Below are 25,465 nucleotides of genomic sequence, written 5' to 3'. Positions count from 1 at the left end.
TGGAGGGCTGGGGAAGGTCCGGAGGGATGAGGAGGTGAAGATGGAAGGAGCTGGGACCTGGGGATGGTGCAAAGTGAGCCACATCTTCAGTGAAGAGGGAGCTGGGGGAGATGCTTGTGGAGTCAGCACATCTCCAAGGCACTCTCATCATTTATCCTCCCGTGCGGAGGCTAGATGAAGGCTGCAGACGTGGGGTGCTGGCTTTCCTGGCATTTATGTAAGCTTTATGTTTCTGTCACTGGCTGTTCAGATAGCTACACTGCTTTGCTTTTGCTCTAGTGTCCTCTGACCATGTCTTGAAACACTCTGGGAGGAGGGCAGAGCTTCTTGCCAGGGCCTGAGCTCCCTGTACCTGCAGCCACAGGAAGATCAAGGTGGTGGTTTCCTTGTAGCATCTCCCCTGGGCATGGAGAAGGTTGGGTATTTCTGACCTTTTCCTCTTGCTCTGCATTTGCAGTGTCTGCAGCCAGGGACGTCTGTTTTTCTATATCCACTATCCTCTAGCTCTTATCTACTAGGTCCCTAATGCACATAGCAGAGCATGGGGAGGCCTTTAGACGTAAACAGATCTGGATCAAAGTACAATCTACATCTCTGGAGTTAATGTCCCTCTCTTTCGCCATGGAAGAAGTAAAACGCAGAGGGGCACAACTCCTGTGTCGAATTAAGTGGCTCCATTCTCCCTGTGGCTTTCTGTGGCTGATGTACTGTAGTCTCTGTGCCTCCTTGGCCAAAAAAAAGCATTATTGTCCTTTTTAAGATCCACATGTGCCTGGGGAAGTGGGGTTTGGAAAACACACATCTGCTTGGCAGCGACCACTTGAAGTAGCCTCTATTACACATTGCTAATCCGAAAAGTGTTTTGCTGTCTTATGGGAATTCTTGGAGGCTATTTATTTTGGTGAGGCGAAACCCAAAAGTATGTCCTTTAGGCAGCAGTTGCAGCACCGAGTGTCCAAGAAATGCCTGCAGATGAAGGAAGCTGATAGGAAGTGGAAAAAACCCTCCACCATAGTTGTAAACACACATACATGTATATGTATACACGTATATAGGTATATACCCATGTAGGTATAAGCGTAAATACACACATATACACAACTCCAAGCACTGTCCGCCCTGATCTCTCCCCACCCTGATGCCTGCAGCAAGGGAAGGGGCTGGTCCCACCACGTTGCTTTGCTCCAGGGTGCGACCCAGAGGAGACGTGCGTGCAGGGGCCATACCAGTAGCGCAGTCCCCGCTACACCCACCCATGCACGCACAGCGAGTGTGACCATGTCCTGAGCCACCGTCCCCTGACTGACACCACCAGCCAAGGCTGTGTGCGTGGGGAGAAAGGGGAAGCACGGGAGGTACAGTCATTACATTTATAGTTGTGCCTTCTTTACAACTGGTTTATATACATATATACATGGTTTATATGGTTTTATGGTTGCTTTTGCTTCTCCCAAAGGTACAGGACAGTGTCGTCTCCAGAACCGAAGGGCAGGCTCTGCGGCACCAACAGTTTCCACGCAGTAGTTGTCAACGTGGGCATCCCCAGTTGTGCTCGCCGTAACCTTCCAGGCCACCAAGGAGACGCGAGGCTCCGGCGGGGACCTGCCAGCCTCGTGCAATGAACCGCCACTTGCCAGGACTCGCATCGCGCTCCCCGGGATACTGAGCTGCTGCTCGGGATCCTGACTGCTCCTGATTCCTCACTGTGCTGTTGGCAGTGAGTGATTGATGTCCAGTTTGGGACACTGGGCAGAGCCAAGCCTGTTACCATCCTCTGTGCCCTTGGCAGACCCGGGGACCGGGCTGGACCCCCCACTCTGAGGGGGCTCTGCATGAGCAAGGGACGGGTTTTGGGCTGTCCCTAGTCACTCCGGTGGTAAGAGCTGCCTCCTTCCTCCTCTCTGGCTGGGAACCGGGTCACTGCTGGAAGCTGGGGATGGTGCTGTGTGGACCCACGTCCGGGGCCGGCAGCCTGGTGGCAGAGCACTAGCAGAGCCCAAGCACCGTCACGGGGCTTAGCGCTGCCTGGGGGGCTGCCGGCGTCCCCACAGCGGCTGCACGCCAGGGATGTAGCTGCCAGGCGCAGGAGGGGTGCCGGGAGCGATGGGCCGGCTGGACGACCACGCCAAGAGGAGGATCGTGGAGCTGCGCAGGGCCGGGCTGAGCTTCCGCAAGATCAAGAAGGTGCTGGAGCTGGATGACATCCGGGTGACGCCGCAGGCCGTGTACCTCTTCCTCAAGCGGAAGAGTGTGGAGCCGGGGTCGGCGGCAGCTGGCTGGGACGGGGACCAGCCCTGGCCCCCGCTGCGGGGGCGTGAGGCTGAGCTGCCCGAGCCAATGGGTGCCCATACCACCGCAATGCCCGGCGGGGGCCCCGCGGGCAGCCGGGTGCCCTGCCCCGCTGGTGGCCAAGACACCAAGGAGGGCATCCAGATCGTTAGCGTGGCCTCACTCTGCAAGGATGGCGGGCAGCTCGGGGAGGCCCTGCCCGTGGGACTGCCCCCTGGGAACGGTAAGGCCTGGCTCCCCACGGGGGGTCACCACCATGGCCCCCCGCCCCAGGCAGTGCTGGGCTGGGGAAAGGGCTCCCCGTCCCCTGCCACGGAGCCCCCAAGGGCCTCCTTTCGAGGTGTTTCTCTTGCTGTCCCTTGCAGGCGATGATGGCTCTACATGCACCCCCTCGACTCCGGGGAGCTGCCCCCCTCTGGGGGGCCCAGCCACCCCCCCACAGCCCCTGCCCAGCCGAGGGCGGCTGGTCGCACCCCCCACCAGGAACCCAGCCCTGGTGGTGAAGAAGAAGATCGTGGACAGGGCTATCCTCCTGCAGAAAAAGGTAGGATGCCAGGCATCACAGCGGGACCGGAGAGCCCGTCTGCTCTGGCCGGGAGCTGGTGCGGTGCTGCCCGCCAGGATGGCCCCGCACAGCACCCTGCTGAGTCTAACCCATGCAGATCAGGCAGGCCATTGGGGATGAAAGGCTCCTGAGGTGCCCCCCCCGACCTCTGCTAGCTGCACTCTTGAGTGATGCTTGACACTGGCACTTGGCGAGCTCGTTTGGGAAGCCCCCCTGCCTGCTGGGGCCATGGGGCATGCTGCCCACCCGCCTGCAGCCAGCACTCACTGCTGCCCTTGGGCGATGCTGGCCGCAGTGATGCCAGTTTCTGCCAGCGTTGGCCTCCAACCTGCAGCTCACAGACCCCCTCTTTAAGGCTTGGTTTCAGTACCAGCTCAGGAGGTACCCCAAGCCACCACGAGGACACCAGCGGTTGAGTGGCTTCGTGCCACACCAGGAGATGAAGGGCTGCAGCGGGCCAGGACAAGGTGACACAGCCAGGACAGCCACCCTCTGGGACATGTCCAGCCACCACAATCCCTAACGTGTACAACCCCGCCTCGCCATGCCGCGAGACCCCCAGGCCGTGGCTGTACATGCTTTGTCCCAGCAGGTCCACGTCCCTGTGGCCATCCTGCCCACCATGGTGAGCATGCAGCTGGCTGGCCAGCAGCATAGCCAAGCCCAGCTCTGCTGGCAGCCACGGCAAGCCATGTGACGAATGTTAAGTGACCCAGCAGTCCCAGGACCAGCTTGGGTAGGCTGCCAGCGGGGCAGCATGGCCACGGGGCTGCCCCAATCCCCAAGGTTTACCCCTTCAGAGCAGCCTCCAACCTCTGGAGACTTCACTGACGGGCAATGCTGTTACCCCCACAGAGGATGGTAGGATGCTGGCTTTCTCGCCGTGGCATCCTGGGTACAAAACACAGCCGTGAGTCAGGCTGAGCCTTCATTCATGGCCCTGTCTCTGCTCGGACTCAGCAAACACCTTCTCCAGCCCACTCAAGTGTTTGTCAAGAGCCCTTGCCAGCTGCTTGAGAGGACACAGGTTGTTCAACACCCCTTCCAGGAGAAAGGCTCCCCTGGGGTTCAAAACCAGCACGTGATGATCCCTCTCAGGGAGCAGAATAGCCCTTTGCTTCAGGGTGCCATACAAGAAATGGGGGGAGCTGGAAAGAAAAACCCAGGATATGCTATTTCTGTCCGCGCAGCGAGCAAACACAGGCCTGGCATCAGCATGGGCAGCCTGGCTGTCATCCACCAGCATCCACCACCGGATGGCTAAGCACATACTGACAGCATGCAGGGCAACGTGGTGTTCCTGCGGAGCAGTGGCATAGGGGCTGGGTGGGGATGAAGTGCAGCTCAGAGCACAGTGAGGTCTAGATGTCCGCAACAAGGTGATGGCTTTCTCTCATGCCTTGTAGCTAAGTGCAGAATAAATCCCTCTCTTGCTAATCACCATTGAAGGAGCAGCTGATAATGTTTTACCTTCCCTTCTCTCCTGCCTCCTACTACTCCAGGTCAAAGACGCCAGCACTCAGACTGCCCTGCTGAACCCCACGAGTCCTGGAAATCAAAACCCTGCTTGGGGCGGACCAGTGCTTCCCCCTGCTCCCAGCTCCCATGTCATTGCTGAAAAGCTGGATGCTGTACAGACGGAGATCCAGAAGCTGAGCCAGGCCCTGCACGCAGTGCTGGAGAGGCAGTGCCGCCTGGAGCGCCAGCAGGAGCACCAGCAGCGGCTCCAGCAGGAGGTGCTGATGACACTGCAGCAGCTCAGCTCCACCGTGAGCCACGGCACTGTGCCAGCGAACCAGCCCTGTGTCCCCTTCAGCAGTATGGCCGAGCCCTCGCCCACCGTGCCAAACTTCAGCCAGTTCAAGATGGAGCTCATCTGACCTCCCACAATGCCAGTGTGCTCTAGCAGGGCTGCACTGATGGCAGGACGAAGCCGTGAAAAAGAACCACCTCTCAGAGGCTGTGGCAGCTGCCCAAGGATTAAGTGGGACACCCAGCAGAGGAGGTCACTGGTGCCTCATGTTTTCAGCCCTGTTGACTGAAAGGGGCTGCCTGGCACAAGAGACAGGGCAATGGAAAGCTGAGGCCTCACTTCTCCCATGCTGCCCATCCCGGCTGGCGCTGGAGCTGGCTGGTGGCCCAAGGACTTCAGCAGCACAGGCAGGCTGCCTGCAAGTAGAAGATGCAACTAAGGGAGACACAGCAGGGAGGTGGGTCTCAAAGAAAATGCGAGGCTTCCTCTCATGAGGATCAGTGCCGTGACAATCAATCACAGAAATACTTCTTGCCCTCCCTCTGCAGAGCCTTGTTCAGTAAAAATCTATATACACCATGGTTCAGAAACAGTGTGGCATCTCTTTTGTCATTTTACCTCCCCCTCGCCCCATCAGCGAGCAGGCTGGATCTGTCTTGGGTGCTGCCACCATGCGTGGAGCTGCGCAGGGTGCTCAAACCCGTGAGGTGAGACCACCACTCCACACACGAAGGATGCTACTGGAGGCCTGGCATCAGCTGCCACACTGTTAGGGATATATCACACTTGTGTAGGAAACAATCTTTTACTGAGCAGATTCCACCTAGGTCACCCTCCTCACCCCAAATTCTCAGCAGATCTGGAGTCTGGCACTGCTCCTGCCCACTGTCTGGCCAGGATACGGGCAGGACCATATGAGTAAGAGTTGCACCTGGGCATGGGCTGGGTATTCATCTCGCCTCTAAACCCTTTTTCTGGGCAGAACGTCCTCCTGGTTGTGGTCTACAGCAGCAAGGGCTCTCCCCGCTGCAGGCTGCTGGTGGTGCAGAGCTGCTCAAGCAGAGAGTGGCAGGATGCTGAGAACCCCCTTGCCCGGGCAAGAAGGGCTCAAGGGAGGCTGATGTACTTTCACTGCATCAGTGGAGTCCAGAGGGACTAGAAACTGGACTTGCCTGCCAGGTGGAAAGGTCTGCCGGGGGGTGGCTTGGTTCATCACCCAGCAGTGAATCTCGAGAGGAGACAGAGTATGTCCTTCCTCTACATCAGCCAAGCAGGCTTCTTTCTTTCTGGTCACCACACTTAGCACAAACTTTGCCTAGAAGAAGAAGTCCCCAGCCTGTTTCTTTGAATTCCTTTAGTCTGAGGTAAAAATTTAGAAGTGTAAAAATAATTCAGGTATTTGTATACACACACACATATGTACATACACACAGAGCTGTATGCACACACACATATATATATGTATGTATACACCTGGGCATTTTGCAGGTCCTTGCAGCAACCCCGGTGGACAGGGGAGCTGGACAACCAGTCTGCCCCCCGCAGAGACACATGCCTAACCCCAGTGCTGTAGACCCCGTCGCTGCAGCTGTGCCTGGGAGCATTAGAAGTCTTCTGCAATCTCCCCGCGGTCATTCATTTCAATGTTGGTGTAATTTTGGGGATGTCTGAAAAGCAACAGACAAAGAAAAATGCAAGATCAGTCGCTCTGCTCTTTTGCACAAGGCAGCTAATCTGCATCTCAGCTTTGCACTCAAAATGAAGAGGCTGGATGACCAGCCTGCAGCAGGCACAGAGTTTACTAAGGTCTCTGTTAATGTTTTGGGGAAAAACAGGAGCAGAACGCCTGCCATCACCTGGCACAGGTACATCAACTTAAAACCACCCTGGTTTCTAAAAGAGAATCCCTAAACCTGACTTACGGTATTTTTTAAATTCCTTTAAAAAATACACACTGAGTTTTCTATTCCCCAAATGTGTTTTAAGAACTTTCCTCATTTCTAACACTTACACATCAGCCCCCTCTCCAATGGTGAAAGATCAGTAAAAATCCATGGAAATAAATCTCCTGGGCTGGTTAAATAACACCTCCACTGTAATATTTATTTCAGACAAACATACAGCCTGAGTGTTAAGCTGCTGTTTGCCTGCTGACAACGTTAGGGAACGCCAAGTAATTATTTAAAGTGGTGTCATGTTATAATGTGGAAGCTGTTTCCCATCAAGGTAATCCTAAACTGTCCGTTGCTTCCACCCCACTCTAAGGAAGAGCTCTTCCCTGTGGCCAAAGCATCATCTCTCACTGCCCCGTGCGTGCCACGAGCCTTCAGCTTTCTGTGGTCCCACCACAGCATGTTGTAAGTAAGATTGATGGCCTTTACACTGTGCCCGCTGACACGCCTAGCATTATCCCTGGTTTTATTGGTGGGTACCTTAACCTCCTGCGGAACCTGCAGTCTGCCACATCAAAAGCAAAGGGGCTTTGCTGCAAAAATTAGGAGCAACATACTGAAGTGTTTGTTTGGATGCAGCATCTGAATGTAGGTGTTCACCCGAGTGAAGGAGCAGGTCCCTGCTCAGCAGTTAGAGAGGAAGCACTAGGGAAAGAGAAGGTGAGAGATGCAAGGCAGATGGGAAGGTGGTTTCTCACCTTTTGATGAAGTAAAATGCCAGGCTGACCAACAAGAACATGAGCAGAAGAGATCCCACGACAAACAGGGCAACTTCCCAGCCCCGGAAGGAAGCTGAGGGTGCAAAGGTAGAGACAGAACATTGTTGCCATGACCTTTCCCAGCACAGGGTGCCACCAGGAGGTCACAGAATCAGAGAGTCACAGAATGGGTTGGGTTTTGGGTTGGGCTGGGTTGGGTTGGGTTGGGTTGGAAGGGACCTTTAAAGATCATCTAGTCCAACCCCCTGCCATGGGCAGGGACATCTTTCACTAGATGAGTTTGCTCAAAGCCCCGTCCAACCTGACCTTGAACACTTCCAATGATGGGGCATCCACAACTTCTCTGGGCAACAACAGATTGGGCTGTCCCAGCCTCCTGATCTGGAGAGCCACTCTTCTACCTCTCCTGGCTGCACCCCCTACGGTGTGCCGGCTCTGGCTGGCTCCAGCCTGGGTGCTGCTCCGAGCAATTGGGCTTCAGGGCTTCTGGGCTGTGTGTCCAACAGCTCCAAAAGCAAGGGGCTCCCCAGTGAAGCTCAGTCTCACAAGAAGATTTAGACACCCAAACTTCCAGTGATATTGGCATGATAGGGCTGACTACCACATCATACCGGAGGAACGGACCGTCGTTACCTCTCTCGTTATGACCCAACAGTTTCTAGAAGGCAGCTGTATTTGGGAAGCATCACCAGAGGTCCCTGGTGGCTTGCCCTGCATTGCCCCTCTCATGTGGAGACGTGGTCTGACCCTGGCCCCAGCTCCACTCGCTGTGCTGGAAGCAGATCACTGTGCTTAGCTTTGCCTCCTACTCACCACCGCTGTGCGACACGGATAGTGCATTTTTTGGGGTGACACACTCAGGACTGGTTTTCAGCAGTCTCCCGTCCACAGAGAAGGGGTGGGAGCTGGCCAGGAAGCCTTGGCGCCAGGTCTCAATGGACTGCTGCTGCTCCAGCTGCCGAGCCCACATCTGGCCCCAGACCTTCACCAGGGAGCCCACGCACATCAGGTTCAGCTCTGCAGAGAAAAAACAGCTGGTCTTGGATGGTCGGAAACCCTCCGGCTGTTCCGGAACACATTGCTCCCATGACTTCATGCCCTGCTCCAGTAATACCCTCCTGCTCCCATGCTGTTCACCCTCTTCTTGCCACCTCTCTGAAATCACGCCGCCATGCTGTATTGCAGGTAACTTGAGCACACGCTCAACCTTTCTTTTGGTGACAAAAGGGACTTGGAGTCGTCCTCCCAACCCAGCAGAATACTTTGTACTACACTTCGTAACTTCACGATCTCTACCCGTTGGTAAGAATTGTCTGAAATTGTTCAAAGGGTCAAGCGTGTTTGGGTGAGGGAGACAAAGCATGACTGCGAAGCTTTCATTTCCTTACAAAACCAGCCAAAAAAATAGGAAACATTTCTTCCCATCCCTCAAAAGCTGTAGGCCCCTAAGACTTCCAGAAGTGACTAAAAAGTCCAGGTACTTTGAATAAGTATAGGACATTGAAGGAGACTGATAGAGAAAGAGTAGAGAACCAGAGTCCTCTAGAGTGCAAATGGCTTTTTGCTTTGCGGGTTTAGGATATTCAGTTTGTCTGGCAGACATCTTGAGGCATCATCAGAGACTCCCGTTCCTCACGGCCCCTCTAGCTTGCCCTTCCTCTAGTAACCAGCCCGCGTCAGGCTCTCTCCTGCTCTCCTCGCTGAAATCCCACTGCTCCTCCAGTTCCCCTCACTCGAGTGCAAACCTGCAAGTTTGGCTTGAGAAGGGACCGTCCTGATGACGAGCAGCTGTGGACGGGTGAGGGAGGAGGGCACTGCAAAATGGGTGAGCGCAGCGGGGCACCAACCTTGCAGGTAGAGCTCAGAGACGCCGCAGGAGCACTTCTCCTCTAGGGAGCTCACCAAGGCCCTTCCCAAACTTTCCAGCATCTTCTTGTGGTGCAGGGTCCACATGGAACAGTCTAGAGGAAAAGGAGACTTGGTTTTCTGTGTGCAGTTCGGGGTTGTTAATAAGCTCCCAGCTGCATGCGTCTTCCAAAACACTTGGCTTCATGCCTGAGCTCAGGAGCAAAGCTCCTCCAGAGCCTGCGTCCCACCCTCCTCTGCATCCCATCCTCCTCTGCCCCTCTCCTGCAGGGTGAGTCTTCACTTCTGCCCTTCTATGACCATGTACGCCAGCTTCACTCCTTCACCAACCTCCCAGGGGAGTGGGGAAGAGGCATGTCCCACATGTCCCTCCACGTGGGCCAGTACAGAGTGGTCTCTCGTGCTGGGAGAGGAGGGAGAGGTCCACTGCCTGCCCCTCTCAGGAGGCTGGAGGAGGAGGAGAAACCTCCATTTCATTTTACCCAGATTTTGACTGCCCCAAGCTGATCCAAGCATGGCCTTTGCAGGCACTGGAGACCCCACTGCACTTTTGCTTGCTGGCTCCAGAGTCAGGACTGAGCCACACCGCTTTGTTCCCGTGGATGGGCTGAGACAGGAGGGTTTGCTGGCAGTTTCCCTGACCATGCCCCTGCCATCATGAGAGATCGGGGGGGGGGGGGGGGGGCTTTCCTGCCATTGCTGCAAATCTAACGCTGTAGAAAGAAATCCCAAGAGCGGGGCTCGGCCCTGCCTGAGCAGGGAGGTCTCAAATGAAGTACGTGGCCACCTTCATACAAGCACACGCTGAAGCTGTGAGCGAGGTTGCCCTCTTGGGATGGCGGAATCACATCAATACATGAGTGTCTGTACCAGCTCTCCCCCAGCACATCCCCTTTCATGACTGGGAGGCAGCAGGGTCCCCGACAGCATCCCCCTCCCATGCCACGGGAAGTTGGGGGTCAGCCTCCCATCCCCCCCAGCCCAGCCCTCCCACCCTGCACCAGTGGAGGCACCCAGCTCCACTCACTGGGTGTCAGGAGGCAGAGGTGGAAATCCACCGCGAAGGCGTCCTGGGGACAGCTGTTCTGCAGACCAGGGGTAGGGTCCGAGATGGCAAACTGCAGCTCTGTGCTGGCATTGCCGCAGGCACAACGGCTCAGGGACACGGGCCTGTCCCCAGAAGAGGAGTCAGAGCTCATCAACACATCACACACCTTTCTTCCCACCTCCAATCACAAAACCCTCCCGGGCCCCAGTTCCTGATGCTGCTGGGGACGATGGAGAGTTTGCTGGAGCTGGAGCTGAAATCAGCTTTCACAGAGCCATCAGAGATGGGTCCAGCCAACCCCACCAGTTGGAGAAGACCTGGGCTTGGCCAGAGCAAACCTATTTGGTCTGACTGTCTTCTGTAGGAGTAAGATTGATGCCTCATTACAGCCAGTGTCCCAAAATTAAGAGTTTGTCCTCCAGGATAAGGAGTTTTCCAAGCTACACAATATCTGCCTCTGCATTTCACTAACCTATTGCTTCCCTCCCCACACCAGGACTTAGAAACTTGGTCACGGTGTGAGGAACCAGCTTTTCTGCATGCGGTCGTTCAGGGCTGGACTGATAGAGGCTGCCTGGAGTCAGCCCACGTGAGCTCTCCCACCAAAATGCTGCCCTGATCTTGTGAATAACCACTCCAGCGAGGTTTCAGCACAGTTTCAGCCAGCCAGAAGCCGGAGATCTCCGTTTCCCGGGAAAACCGTGCACATGGGGCTGCGCTCTGTGCACGCATGCTCATAGGGGAGGCTACAAACACAGAACCTCCTGTCACACCAGATGGGACAGGGGAGCAGAGGGCTTGAGGAGGACAGATTTAATTAACAGAGGTGATCATGTGGAGAGGAAGAACTCTGCTAGTATTCCCACCAAGAGAAAGGCTCAGCCCCGTTTGTTGTTGAGTCTACATAGGAGCAAAAGGGATGTCGGGTTTTGTTTTGTTCTGCTGCTCACAGGGATATCCTTTTTTGTTTGGTTTGTTGTTTGGGTTTTTTTTTAAAGAAAAGGTTTGGCAAATAAGCCTATACAGCTGCTATCTGCAAAGGCTGCATTCCTTCATGTGATGCCATACATATCCTTGGGGGAAGCAAGTTAAGTGAGCAGCGGAGGAACAAAGTTCAATTCCCTATGCCAAGGGCAGGCAAACATTTTCCATTGCAATGTGCAAACTCTCTGTTTTTCATCACAGTGCCGGTGAATGCATTCAGCCGTACAGGACGCAGGACAAGGCAGCAAGTTCAGCGACATTGCAGCTGGAGGGTCTGGGTGCGGGGAACCCAAAGACATTTTCCCAGAGAAGCGACCTCACCTGCTGTCATTGCAGGGCACAGCGTAAGATGGTCCAAGGAAGTCCAAGTGTCCTCGAGCTGTGCTGGGCTCACACGTGTAAACCAAGGCATCCACCAAGTTCTCTGATGTTGCCTTTGTGCCACCAGGAATCAAGCTGGTGCTATACACAGCAATAGCACTGGAGCCTTCACTAGCAGCAGAGATGCCCTTGAAAGTCAGGTTTGTGCCATCTGGAAATGCCAGGGGAATAAGTGGGGTGAACATCTAGATAGTGTTAGGCTGAGCCTTGAGCCTGACAGTACAAGCTGGTAACAAGGAGAACTCCAAGAACAGAAACAGAAGACAAAATAATGGTGGTGACTGAGGCCAAGTAAAGCTGTAAAGAAGCAGCTGCTTGCTGGGAACACAGGTTTCCAAAAAGATCAAGGTTCCTCTGAGATGCAGAGTCCTCTTCATGCAGCCCAGCCAGAATTTAAGGTGAACAAAAAATAAATCAAGATAAACAAATGTGCTGAGGAAACACCACCTCAGGACCAGGAGAAGGCAGCAGCACTGCAGGGCTCAGTGAGCATCAGTGAACATGGCATCAGTGAACGACCTGACAGTCCTGGTGGACCCTGCTTCTCCTGAAAGCCCCCTTGTCTTGGTACTGGCAGTTTTCAGTCGTCCCAGTCCCTCTGCCCTGCACGGGGAGCTCAGCAGAGGCGTGGAGGAGGATTAAGCACCTTCTCAGCTGGAGTGTGACGGAACAGCCCAGGCAGAACAAAGAGAGAAAAAACAGGAATAAAGGACAGGAAAGGCAAGGAAGAGAAGAGTTGTTCCCCATGCCATGCTCCCTCCTCCATCCCTTTCCTCAAAGCCGCTCAACCACCTGCCCATTTGTTTCAAGACAGACCACACGCCAGGTCCGTGCCATCAGCCTCACCGTGCCCATGCCCTCCGTCCAGCGCAAACATGAAGAGCCCCGTGACTCCGATGGTGCCCCTCAGTGGGACACTGGCATGCGCCTTGCCCTCCTTCCCCAAGAAGACCAGACTGAGCCCTCTCAGGCTGGTGCCTGGCTTCCCCTCCAGCTCAACGAAGCGGAAGGGGGTAGTGCCACCAGCTAGGCACAGCTCACTGATGCGGACGGCAGGAGGGACCAGCGCCGAGGAGCTGCTGCAGAAGTTCTCCCTTAGCGGTGTCACTGTGGTCACCTGCGGGGAGACACAAAAGTGGCTGCCACCACTGCTGCTCCCATTTCTTCAGGTGGAGAGATGGCTGCTCATGGCCTTACCTCTTGTTTGTGCCTCCCATGGCTCCCTGGTGAGGCCCAAAGAGGACGTGGTGGTTCTGCCTCACACCAGCTGCTCCTTACTCCCACTGTCTGTTCAAGGGTTGTCCCAACGGCAGGGTCCCATCACCACACATCCCCATCACTGCCTTCAATCCCACCCTTGGGACTAGGAACAATTCTCTTTCCCTACCATCAGGAGCACTTCTACACTTGTGTCTCCAGTCCACGGCATCACTTCCTTGTGGTCCTGTCCCACTGCAAATGCACCTCCCTCCTGCCAGCAGACCTCTTCTGCTTCTACAGCAGTTTTACTGCTCCAGTTTTGGACCCGAGCACACCTCTGCGCTGGCCCGATCCCAGCAGGCATCAGCAGTGAAGCAGCAAAGCCCTCCCTTACCCAGCTTTGTGCAGGACAAGCATATATACTCTGTCATGTTCCTTCAGGGGGACTATCTGAAACCAGACATTTTGAAATAAAAAGGAACAGTTCAGACGAATTAGCAGAAATCAATCACACCAGTGGTCGAGGCACGTCCTTCACACATCGGCCCTGCAGGAAGCTGGGTTTCTGGGACGTGACGTGCCGTACCACACATCCCGAAGTGGCACCAAACAAGCCGGGGTGAAGAGGTGGCTCCACATCTGGCTCGGGGTAACTTGAGAGTCCAAGATGCTGCCCAAAAGCAGACTCCCTGGTTTTGGGGTTGGTGGCATGTAAGCTGTCTTCAGGGATCTCCTGGTTCTGAGCCATGCCGCACAGGGCAGGGAGCTGTTACCTGGCCAACAACAGGCGGGTGAATGGGGCAGGGGGGTGAGGGCTGGTGAGAGCACCAGCAGATGGCAGGAGGTGGACGTGTCTCACTAGAACGCCCTGCTCTCCCAAAGAAAGGACATACTGAAACACGACCTCTGCCCTCCCAGTGACTATGGAAGGAGGAAAGGACATCTGCCATCAACCCACCTGGAAGCTGCTCTGGATTTTTCCGCTCAGGCTGTGGCAGCGGCTCAGAGACTCATCCTCGGTGCTGTGAGAATCATTTTCGTACAGGATTCTCTGACCTGGAACGAGCACTTTGACCAGCTGGTCTGCCTTCGCCGGCATTTTGGATGTGTATACCACAGCGTCCACCAGCCCCTCTGCAGTCACAGCCATGTTCATTGCGTAGAAGGTGGTGTTGCTGTAGTAGAGAGCCACAGCGTCCACCCCGTTCTGGATGGTGTTGGGGGGCAGCCTGATCATGGGTGCTGGGCTCATGGCGCTGCTCCCCACCAAGAAGTAACCCAGCTCATCCGTGTGGTGTCCAGACAGGTCCAACACCCGGTAGGCCCGGCTATTTTTACCGTTGTAGAGGACCAACCAGTATCCCTGGAGGTCAAAGCGTGTCCGTCCAGTGTAGAAGAGTTCGATGTACTCTGCATCCTCTCCTCCCCCTGGGTTGTCTGGGTTCACCTCGTTGATGAGTAGCTTGGCCACTTGCACAGGTTCTTGAGTCCCTTCTGGTATCTCTGATGGGACACCTTGGAAGGCAAAAATGTCACAAATACGGGCCTAAGCACAGAGCCCCAGGGAAACAACACAACGTTGCACACTATTTTCCTGGGGTGAGACCAAATTCAGCAGAGGACTGAGGATGCTGGCTCAGATTTTTATCATCTGTGTGCTCCATACTCCTCAGAAGAGCCCTGGCAATACTCTGGCTAATACCAGCTGTAACAATAGAGCTTGCTGTTATTCCAGATAATGAGCAATATGGGCTCTAGTAACTGGATGCGATGGAACTGGAAGGGATCTTTGCCAGAGCTGGGGAAATGGAGGGAGGGACATCTCCCTCCTCTAGGAGAGCTAGACCCACATGTCTACCCTCAAACACATCGTATCCCCCAACCTGCAAGAATGATGACTGGTACCTGGAGACAAGTCCGGCACATTAATATCCTTGAAGCAGGAGCTTTCCGCTGTGATGTTCCTTCTGTCAAAACTCAAAAGTCTGGGCGTCTCTAGGAAGGTCTTGAAGGCTAGCAGCAGGCTGCTCAGCTGGTCCTCTGACTTAGCGGTTAGCAGAGTGGTGAACACAAGCCCCAGGTCCTGGCAGGCTGCTTTTGGCTCTGCAGAGGCAAGCAGAGAACTGCCTCAGTTTCCCCATGCTGCCAAAACCCCACTTTCTCCTGGAAGAGACACAGAGCTCACCAGCTCATCTCTACCACCACTGCCCTCCTGGTCAGACTGACTCAGGGCAGCTCATAGCATCCGCACAACGCTGTGAGCTCTGCCTGTGCCAAGGGCCATCTGGGACCAAGTCACACAGCACACCCAGATACTGTCTTCATCCTTTTGAAGCCTTGTGGTCCCAACAGCGAACAGAACGGTCTCTTTGGGGGGTGTCTAAATGTAAGCTAAACATTACGCTGCTGACATTGCAGCCTGCAAAGTCATGCCTCTTCTCTTCATGTGTCTGCATGTGCTAATCACACTCGTGCACTAACCTAGTAGGGCTATCAGAAAAGCAACTCTCCTGGTTTCAGCTGCAAGAGAGTTAATTTTCTTCCTAGTAGCTGGTACAGTGCTGTGTTTTGGATTTAGGGTGAGAACAATGTTGATAACACACCGATGTTTCAGTCGTTGCTGAGCAGTGCTTACACTAGTCAAGGACTTTTCAGCTTCCCGTGCTCTACTGACTGAGCAGGCTGGAGGTGCACAAGAAGCCGGGAGGGGGCACAGGGGGGGACAGCTGACCCAAACTGGCCAAAGGGACATTCCATACCATGGGACGTCATGCTCAGTACATAAACGGGGGAAAGCTGGCTGGGGGAGCCGCTGCTCGGGGACTGGCTGGGCATCGGTCGGTGGGTGGTGAGCAACTGCATTGTGCATCACTTGCTTTGTATATTCTTTTATTATTATTGGTATTATTATTATTATTTTATTTTATTTCAATTATTAAACTGTTCTTATCTCAACCCACGAGTTTTCTCACTTTTACTCTTCCAATTCTCTCCCCCATCCCACCAGGGGTTGGGGGACAGTGAGCAAGCAGCTGTGTGGTGCTCAGTTGCTGGCTGAGGTTAAACCACAACAGCAACACAGACCAGCAAGTCCACTTGCATTTCTGCTGCAACTTGGCTTAGTTTATATGGCTCATAAGGTCAAGCAGGCAACAAACTCCTAGTCGAGATGTCAACCCTGTTGCCACATCTGTCTGACTTCAAATGCTCAAGGTCAAAATAGCTGGTGGTCTGCAGATGAGCACTGATGTGTGCTGGTGGAGCTGCAGACGGGAGCACTCTGAGGAACATGGAAGAACAGCACCATGCTCTGCTAACACTCAACATTTCTGTCATCAGCACCAAGTTCAAATTAGCTGGGATGCAAGCCAGGAGGATGCAATGCAACAGGGAACACAGGGCTGAAAATCAGAAGCGAGTGTGCATTAACCACTGGTGGTCCCTGGGCTGCCCCGCTCCTGCCCAGCTCACCTTTGAAGTAGGCAGCAGAGACTCCACAGCTGCAGGATCCATCGAGGGCCTGGACCAGAGTCATCAGAATCTCTTCTGACTTCAAGAGCCACTCCTGGCAATCTAGGAAACAAAAAGCCAAATGTTACCCAGCCAGTGCAACCTTGGTCATGGGAGCCAGCTCATTCTGGGGTGGGTGCAGCTCAGCACCTGCTTATCACTCAGAGGGCCCGAAAAGGCTTCTCTTCACCCCGAGCAGTTGGGTGTGGGAATGAAGACTGGAGAAGCTCAGCTTGGCACGGATTGCCATGAAGAAAAATATTGCAGAAAATTGTCAGATGTCCTAGTTATGTTTCCTTTGGTGTTAGGTTCACACAACCCAGCACGACTCTTCCTGGACAGCTCTGGCTTTGTGCATGAGCTCTTGTCCTTAGGAGGTCCTGCCTACAGGAGCAGGAATAACTAATACCCACCTGCTACACGAAGGCAGAAGGAGACAGTCTGGCTGAAGCGTTTGCTGGGGCAATCATTGAACTTGCCAGGGGTGGGCCTGCTGAGGATGTAGGACAAGGAGTCCCGGGTCACAGAGCAGCAGTTGCACTGGCTCATGGACACATCTCCCAGCTGGTGCCTACAAGAGACAGACATGCAAATGAAAGAAAACATGACCTGCCAGCCAGAGACCTGAGTGCTCTTCACCCACCAGTCACACCTGCCTGCACCAGAGGGTGAAACCACACACTTATAGTCTTCTCCCTTCACAAGGTTTGGAGAGATACCCCATCCTCATCAGTACCTACGTGTCTCAAAAAAAAGCCCAAGAGCTCACTAAATCTTGAGAGAGAAGAGCATGGGCTTCCTCCAACCCTTTCTCTTCTAGCACTGGCTGCTTTTTTGACCTATCTGAAGGCAGGCAAGATAGTACAGACACACTCGTGCTCAGCCTGGGACCACTGCAAAGAATAGTGGGGTGCAGGTAGAGAAACTGGAAAGGCAGCACCTGAGGATGAAATGCTTGAGCAAGAGCCCTCCACTCAAAGGCAAAGAGGATAAAGCCTCACTGTGAGGAGCTGCACAGAGCAGAGCTGCTCAGAGCTCCTCAGGGAAGGAGACCACCTCCTTATGGGATAAATGCAGATTTTGTTTCACAAGTGGGAGGAAGACAAGCAAAGGAAGGAAGAGGAATATGCTGTAAATCAGTGGTGACCCTGTCATGGGAGTAAGCTACACCCGTTCCTGATGCAGTTGATTCCACTGTAGTCTCAAATGGTCTTTTCACAGGCCCATCCAGAAAGGGTGAATCTCCTCCAGCTACAGAGCCAGGATATTGGTATTTAGTTGACAATTACACACAGAAGTCAAGTCTGGTGCTTTACCATCAAAACCACAGACAAGAGCTTGCCCAGATTTTTTTTGCTTATTGCTTACACCCCACCCCATCTTCACGTGCACGGCACCTCGCTGCCTCTGTTCCTCCACCTGCTCTGCTGTCCTTTACCCACTCTGTTCTCTTTCTCCCATTAGTAGAGCATGCCTAAAATGTGAAGGAAACAGTTCTCATGTCTCACAAAAGTCTGAGGTTACTAACATTTCCCTTAACCCACAAAGACAAAAAGAAACCCAAAAGCCAAAAAGGAAGTGGCTCAACCCAGAATGAACAGTAACCCAGCTTCCAGTCCTTGGTTCGGATGAAGCAGGGCAGGGATTTCCTCCTGGGTCAGACGAGCAATACTGAAGTCCCTCCCTCGCCCTCATTTTGACCTAAAATTCCATCCTGAACCTAAGAAAAACCTTTTCTTGTCAAAAGTGGTACTGGAAAATTTATAATATTGACCATTACACTTTTATAAGTAATAAATAATAAATAATTATAATTCTAAAATAATAACCAGCAATCATTTGGTCAGAAAATTCCTCCTCAAGTAGTTTATTCTGCAACTGTACAGCTGCACCAGGACTGCTGTGGAGAGGGGGACACCTACAAACTCAGACCAGGCGGTGGAAAAAGGCCGGGACTCAATACCGCCACGAAGAGACCCTGGTCTGGAGGTGGCACTTGTCTTCCAGTCCTGACTGGGGTTTGGGACAGCAGGCAAGGGCAATTCTGGTGCCAAACTCTCCTCCCAGACCTGCCCAGCCTCTCACCGCTTTTCCACGTAGGCAGGTCTGCCAGGGGTCAGGGTCTCCAGCAGCTCAGGGTTCGGTTCCTCATTGCTCGTGTACACGAAGGCATCCAACAGGCCAGTCACCGGCAGCGCCTTCCCTGGGACAAAACTGCTGCTGTTGCCTCTGTAGAGGGCAATGGCACTGGGGCCACCTCTGAGGACAGGACGGGTGGCGTTCTCCGGGAACGGCAGATCCACTGCACACCAGCAAGGAAAGAAACAACAATGGCACGTAAGCAACACACGAGCGATACCCACTATGTAGGAAACCAGGATCTCTTCGGTCCCGGAGAGCAGGACACAGGAACTCAGAAAGTGGTTGGGGTTATCTGGTTATTGCAAATTTGGCATCCGCTGGCCCATCTTTCTGCTCACTAACATTTCTCATGTTCTCTCAGGCTGAATTTCCCCATTTGTGGCCAGATCCACAGCATGGAGGAGGCTGGAGGGGGAAATCTGAGCAGGGTTCATCCTGCTATTTTGGTTCTGCAAACAGAGAAGCTGATTTATGCGTAAGCAGGGGAACTGGAAAGCAAGTTCTGATGTGACTTTGTCTACAGTAAAGTCAATTTGTAATTCTAAAAGAGATCTGCAAAATCCACCAAACTGTCAGGTGGCAGTTATTTTAATAGTACACAGAAATATTTAAGAATTTACATTTTATTCTAGCATTTAACAGTCTGTGTTTTTTACAAACACAAACACTCTACACACACACACACACACACATATATACACACACATATTCAGCAAAGGCCCAAGATACCAGCATACAGAATTAAGGTTGAGGTTTGGTGGAGCCTCCCAGTTTCATGAGCTTCCCAATTTCCTTCCTCGTATTTACTGTTCCCTTCACAAGCTATTTCCCCAGCACCCAGTAGGAACTGCTGAGGCTATTAAAAAGCAGCAGACTGCTGATATTTCAATACTTCTGCCTGGATAAATGGCTCCAGGGAACAAACATTAAAGGGGGAATCACATGAGAGGCAGAGGGGTAAGGAGACGTGATTACTCCCTGAGAAGTGCCACCGGGGCACCCGCACACTAAGGGGCAGTCCTGTCCCTTAGCCCTGATGCACCCCTGCACAGGGGGCTGGTTTTCCCCTGCCTGACTAATCTGGTGGCCTTCTACGATGGAGTGACTGCGTTGGAAGATAAGGGAAGAGCAACCAATGTCATCTACCTTGACTTCTGCAAGGCCTTTGACACAGTCCCATACAACAGCCTTGTCTCTAAATTGAAGAGGTATGGGTTTGATGGATGGACTATTAGATGGATGAGGAATTGGCTGGATGGCCGCATCCAAAGAGTTGCAGTCAACAGATCTATGCCCAAATGGAGATCAGTAACAAGTGGTGTCCCCTCAGGGGTCCGTATTGGGACCGATACAGTTCAATATCTTCATTAATGACGTAGGCAGTGAGTGCACCCTCAACAAGTTTGTGGATGACACCAACCTGAGTCATGCAGCTGATGGGATGCCTTGAGGGACGGGATGCCATGCAGAGGGACTTTGACAGGCTGGAGGAGTCAGCTCATGAAGTTCAACAAGGCCAAGTGCAAGGTCCTGCACCTGGGTGACAGCAATCACCAGTACCAGTACAGACTGGGGGATGAACGGGTAGAGAGTAGCCCTGCAGAGAAGGACCTGGGGATACTGGTGTATGAAAAATCGGACATGAGCCGGCAATGTGCGCTTGCAGCCCAGAAAGCCAATTGTATCCTGGCTGCATCAAAAGCAGCGTGGCCAGCAGGTCAAGGAGGTGATTCTGCCCCTCTTCTCCACTCTCATGAGACCCCACCTGGAGCACTGCGTCCAGCTCTGGAGGTCCCAGCACAAGAAAGACATGGACCTGTTAGAGCGAGTCCAGAGGAGGGCCATGAAAATGATCCAAGGGCTGGAAGAACCTCTCCCATGAAGAAAGGTTGAGAGAGTTGGGGTTGTTCAGCCTGGAGAAAAGACTCTGGGGAGTCTTGCAGCCTTTCAGTACTTAAAGGGGGCTTATAAGAAAGATGGGGACAGACTTTTTACCAGAGCCTGTACTGATAGGACGAGGGGTAGTAGTTTTAAACTGACAGAGGGTAGATCTAGATTAGAAGAATAAGGAAGAAAAGTTTTACAATGAGGGTGATGAGACGCTGGACCAAGTTGCCTAGAGAAGTTGTGGATGCTCCATCCCTGGACATGTTCAAGTTTAGGTTGGACGGGGCTTTGAGCAACCTCATCTAGTGAAAGATGACCCTGCCCACAGCAGGGGGGATGGAACTAGATGATCATTAAAGGTCCCTTCAACCCAAACCATCCTATGATTCAACTGAAAGTTTTCACACTGGCATCTGTCAAGGGAGGACTTTTGCTCCGGCGCTCTCACAGCTTTAAGTTCTCTGCAGTGATAGGCAGACAAGCCGTACAAAGACAGGACTAACAGCCCGGGCCATTTTAAGAGCTCCTGTCCCAACTCTGAAGTGGTCAGGTTAAATCAAGTGGTCAACTTCTCACAGAGTGCTCAGCATGGAGTGACTATGAAAATATCCTTTTAAGATGATTAAAATGTAATTACACAGTGTCATTGGGTGTTTTTTGGGGAAAAACCTTCCACAAAAACGTGTGTGCAGTATGCTTGAGACATCTTGACAAAGCCTCATTGGAAAAAAATGCCAAAGCATATCTCCAGTCACCTTCTTGACTTGAGTGAGCCTTGAGGAACAGTTAAACATAATCCTTAGAAATTTCCTGCTTAGTCTGCAAGCTGGCTGTGCTTTCACATCACTTTCTTTGAACTCCCTTAGCTTACTGACTGCTAACAGCCCCAGCTCATCCAGAGGTAAGAGCAGAGCAGCTTTCCTGGTGAGAAAAGCAGAGCTCAGGTGGACAATCTGCTCTTCTAATTGTGGTGAGAGAGTATTTGGAGCAGTTTAAATTGTAAAAAGGAGCTCAACTGCTTTAAAAAAAAAGAAATTTTAGTTGCAGAAGTATTTTTATTTTTATGGGAACCAGCTTTGTAAGGGATGAATATACTCCCTGACTCAGAAATCACGAGTCAGTGAATTACACAAGACATCTGCAGAGTCAGTGTCTCCAGCTGCCAAAATCTTCTTTTGAGGTGTCCAAAATAACAAGATATTTCTTCCTCCTCTGGTGGCCTGGGAGAAATTTTGAACGTTGGGAGGAAGTTTATATTGCAGCTTCACACAGCCGACACATGTGTGACCTACATTTGCAGATGGTGCAATGGAATGTGCTTCTTTGAGAAGAGAGTATGTATGTGCTGTGAATGACCACCAGGTTACACACAGAGAAGGGGGGACACGTCAAGGAGATGTGGCACAGCCAGGGTCCTGCGGCAGGCTGGCCACAGGGCTGGGAGCAGAACCATGTCCTCCCGAGCAGCAAAGGCACACGTGGGCTTCTGACCTCCACGAGGTCCCTCATCTGGAGCTCTGCAGGTCTACTACTATTGCGAGACACACCACCTCCACTTGTTTGTCCTGAAACCACCTCCTTCTACCTTCTTTGATGCCCTTTAGTTCTTGTACCAGGAGAAAGAGTAAGCAATCAATCCCTGTCCACTTTCTTCAGGCTACTCACATTTCTGAAACCTCTGTCAGGGCCCTCCTAAGCTTTCCCTTTTTCAGGCATACTTAGTTATTTCTTCTGTGGAAGCATTGCCAGAGCACTATCCATCCTCGCTGACCTTCTCTGAATGTCTCCAATTCTAATATATCCTTTTTGAGATGAAGGTATCGTACCACACAAGACACAATTAAAGATACAAGCAAACCATGAATTTATACAGTGGCGTAAAAGATGGCCTCCATTCTTTCCTCTTCCCCTAATAATTTCTAATGTTTAACTCACTTTGTATAATTCCTTTTCCAATAATTTCTAACATTTGATTTGCTTTTTTATCTGCCACTGAGTTCTGAGTCACATTTTCAGCGATCTCTCAGAACGCCAAACAACAGTAAAAAAAGATAGCATCCTCCAGCCCCAAATTTGGCTGATCGCTCCCCCAGCTCTGAGGTAGTCATCAAAATGCAGTCCTTACCTGGGGTCTTGCTTTGTGCTGGACCGATCAGAAGTAGTCCATCCAGTGAGGTTTTTCCGTAAACGTCCATGGTGAAATAAATGTCTTTGGTCAGACCATCGATCAGCACCAGAACAATGTCCCTCAGCATGGTGGAGTGGGGACCCTGAAGCTCTATGAACTCGAACTCTTCAGAAGAAGAGGCAGCAAGGACCTCACTGATCAGGACAACAGATGCATTCAGCTGAGAAGTTAGGATGCAGTGGTTGTCTGTGCCTGGGGTGGGCATGGCCACTTGGAAGATCCACTGAGAATCTGCCCCACGGCACCTTTCTATTGACTCATCCATGGTCCTGAAGGTGGAGTCCTCCAGGAAAGCGTCTCTGCCAGGGGTCAGTACCCTGACCAGCGTATCTGCTCTGTCCATCTTCTTAGTTTTATGGACCAAGGCATCTACTAGTCCGTAACTTGTGACGCTCATGCCCTCTTTGTAGTTCCCTTTTCCATAGTAGAGAGCAATTGCATCAGGGCCATTCTGGATAGTGTTCTTAGGAATTACTATAGCAGGGTTCACAGAAGAAGAGCCAACGAGAAAGAGCCCTTGGCTATTAGTAACTTTGCCCTGCAGGTTCAAAACTTTGTAGGCTCGGTTTCCATTGCCATTGTAGAAGACCAGATAGTAGCCATCCAAGCGGGCTGTTTGACCACTGGTGTGATAGAGCTCCACAAACTCCGAAGTGTCCTCTCCTGGGCTGTCAGCATTGACCTCATTAATCAAGAGGGTATACTCTGTTTTCTGGTCCCTGGGTTTTTTTATGAGATTCTGAGCAGCAACCTTGGGAAACCAGACATACACAAGTACCATCAATCCAACCAGCCAGATATCTCCCATGATGCAGGCTGGGATTTTTGTTTCAGTTCAAATTTAGAGGAGAGGGGCCTGTCCTTTTCACAGCTACAAACAGAGCACTGAAGGAAGCTGCCACCACTTGGCTGTTGCAGACAGCAACGCAAGGCCTCTGACCTGGATGCTGACTGGCAGGGGCACTGGGAGAGGCAGGCACACTTCTTCGGGGAGTTCTGGTTTGCAAGCGAAACAGCAATCCCACGAAAGTCAGACTGAGAAGGGTATGGCTTGAACAAGAGATTTCCCAGCTCAGCTCCCTTAAAAGAGGGGGAGGGAAGAAAAAACTTGTTAGGAAACACAGAAACACACCAGTGACATTTAACAGCCTTAAAGCCCCATAATTTTTCCTCCCTGTGTTTCTGCAGAGGTTTATCAAGATGCGTAACAGCGACTGCAATGGGACAAAGCCAGCAGTTTTCAGCGTTCGAAACCCTGAGACTTGTGTGAACGCTGAAAGTTGCATGGTGTCTGTGTTAATAGTTGTTCCCCTGAGTCCAATTTATTCCCGTGTTATTCCATGGGAATTAACACAAAATGGCACTAAAGATGATAGTAACCACCTCCTCCATCAAGGTGAGGGTGAGGAAGGAGAGGACGGATGGGTTTGGCTGGATTCTTGTCACATGCATCGCAGAGCAGCTCCACTGGCCACCACACCAACCAACCCCGCTGCAGCTCCCGTAGATGCAGAATAAATCTGCAGAATAAGCAGTGCGGAGGAACTGACAATTTAAGACGCTTGAAAAAAAAGTGAGATTTGTTTTCCCATTTCCAGAGATGTTTCCACGAACAGCCATACCATCGCCTGCTGAGTTTAGATGACCTCCTTGCAGTCTTCAGCCAGCTGAGATCAGACATGGGGAGGTCTCCAGCCTGCGCAATGCTTACCAGCACGGATGCCGGAGGCCTGCCTCCTTCCTTGCTGCGGGGCCACATCCACACGGGGCTGACGGATCAGGGATGCACCTAACCCTCCAGCTGCTTAAGGTCACGGCTGATGATCACAGCAGCCCAAAGGGGTGACTGCTGCGTGGGTGGATACCCGCAGTCTTTTTGAGGTGAAGCGTCAGCTGCAGTGGGACCGTAGCATCACAACCTTCAGCTACGGACGTAAACACCCAGGCTTGCGAGCGAGCCTGTATGGTCCCATTTGTCACGGCCGCCTGAGCTAATGCCAGCGCACAGACGTCTCCTCACGAACAGGAGGAAACTGCAGCTACTCCAAAGCATGAAGCTGACAGATATTCCGCAAAAGAACAGACCCCGATGGAGAGGTGACCCTGAGCCACTCTGCCCCAAAACGCCTTCCCCTTTTGCTGTGCCTGACAGCCCTTAAGCTCATCTGCTCTCAGGCTGCGGAAGATGGGGGAGCACGCACATGCCTCGCACCTCCACCGCACAGGACCAGCCCGGCGCTGCTCTCTCTGCCGTTAGATGGTCACCATCAAAAAGGTCTCCGTTCCCTTTCAGGCGCAGATCATCCCCAAAATCACAAGCAACATCCCCCTTCTGGCAGACCCTTGCTCCTGTCCAGCCTCCAAAGAAAAAGAAACTGTACCAGCTTCTCTCCGCCAAAGCCATCCCCACGGTCTCCCCCCGTTTCGGTCCAAGGCAGGAGGAAGGAGGAGGAGGAGCACACGGGGGAGCTCCTGCCCAGGGGCGCGCGCAGGACAGAAGGAAACCCACCAGAAACCGGAGGAAACGGCAGGAGAAAAATACACCCCCCGCCCCCCGCAGCTGGGCAGACTGGCCGGGCAGGAGCGGGGCGGGATTTCCCGGCGCAGCAGGGACCGAACGGCGACCCCCGGCAGCCCCCTGCCCGCGCTCCGAGGTGAGGAGGGCGGCGGGAGCCCCGTCCCCGGCCGGAGGGGGGATGAGAAGGGCCGGGGATGGGGACAAGCCTCCGTCCGGCCCCGGGAGGCGGCCCGGCTCCCGGCGGGGCTCCGCGGAGCGGCCGGAGCGGAGCTTCGGGGATCAGCCCGGGCCGCCGGGAGCGGGCTCTGCCCGGCGCATCCCCCGCGCAGCCCCCGCCTCGGGCCGTCCCCGGGCGGTCCCCGGGCCGAGCGCACAGAGCGGGGCCGCTCCGGGGGACTCGCTCGGCCCCGGCGCCCCCCGCACTCACCGCCGCTCGCTGCCACGGGCGCGCCGCCACCGCCGC

At 53.2% G+C, this 25,465-nt stretch overlaps 2 protein-coding genes across 3 annotated transcripts in view; one reads left to right on the top strand and one right to left on the bottom strand.

The window, feature by feature from the left end:
* Positions 1–5,188, top strand: part of LOC143166514 (uncharacterized) — a 17,394-nt gene extending 12,206 nt beyond the window's left edge. For both annotated transcript variants that reach the window (XM_076350929.1, XM_076350928.1), the window contains 3 exons: positions 1,457–2,512; positions 2,655–2,833; positions 4,357–5,188. In XM_076350929.1, the coding sequence (XP_076207044.1) occupies positions 2,104–2,512; positions 2,655–2,833; positions 4,357–4,734 (966 nt within the window). In that variant the 5' untranslated portion in view covers positions 1,457–2,103 and the 3' untranslated portion in view covers positions 4,735–5,188. The remainder of the gene's footprint in view (positions 1–1,456; positions 2,513–2,654; positions 2,834–4,356) is intronic.
* LOC143166513 (uncharacterized) lies at positions 5,184–25,465 on the bottom strand. Its single transcript, XM_076350927.1, has 14 exons — positions 25,430–25,465; positions 22,422–23,564; positions 18,353–18,569; positions 16,681–16,838; positions 16,229–16,330; positions 14,663–14,860; positions 13,716–14,272; positions 12,404–12,674; positions 11,498–11,708; positions 10,172–10,314; positions 9,126–9,239; positions 8,092–8,295; positions 7,258–7,351; positions 5,184–6,274 (listed from the first exon to the last, which is right to left on the bottom strand). The coding sequence occupies exons 2-14, from the start codon at positions 23,290–23,292 to the stop codon at positions 6,211–6,213; spliced, it is 3,204 nt and encodes a 1,067-aa protein (XP_076207042.1). The 5' UTR covers positions 23,293–23,564; positions 25,430–25,465; the 3' UTR covers positions 5,184–6,210.

The sequence above is a fragment of the Aptenodytes patagonicus genome, chromosome 13, assembly GCF_965638725.1.
Source record: "Aptenodytes patagonicus chromosome 13, bAptPat1.pri.cur, whole genome shotgun sequence".
Classification (NCBI taxonomy): Eukaryota; Metazoa; Chordata; class Aves; order Sphenisciformes; family Spheniscidae; genus Aptenodytes; species Aptenodytes patagonicus.
This window is presented reverse-complemented; position numbering and strand designations above follow the sequence as displayed.

What these genes read in the sequence shown, in the direction of transcription:
- LOC143166513 (XM_076350927.1), bottom strand. Translation starts at nt 23,292, where the DNA reads ATGGGAGATATCTGGCTGGTTGGATTGATGGTACTTGTGTATGTCTGG. An exon ending in CCTCTGCCTCCTGACACCCA is followed by an intron (nt 9,240 to 10,171) that starts GTGAGTGGAGCT and finishes CTTTTCCTCTAG; the next exon opens with ACTGTTCCATGTGGACCCTG. An exon ending in ATCCGTGTCGCACAGCGGTG is followed by an intron (nt 7,352 to 8,091) that starts GTGAGTAGGAGG and finishes TTGCACCCTCAG; the next exon opens with CTTCCTTCCGGGGCTGGGAA.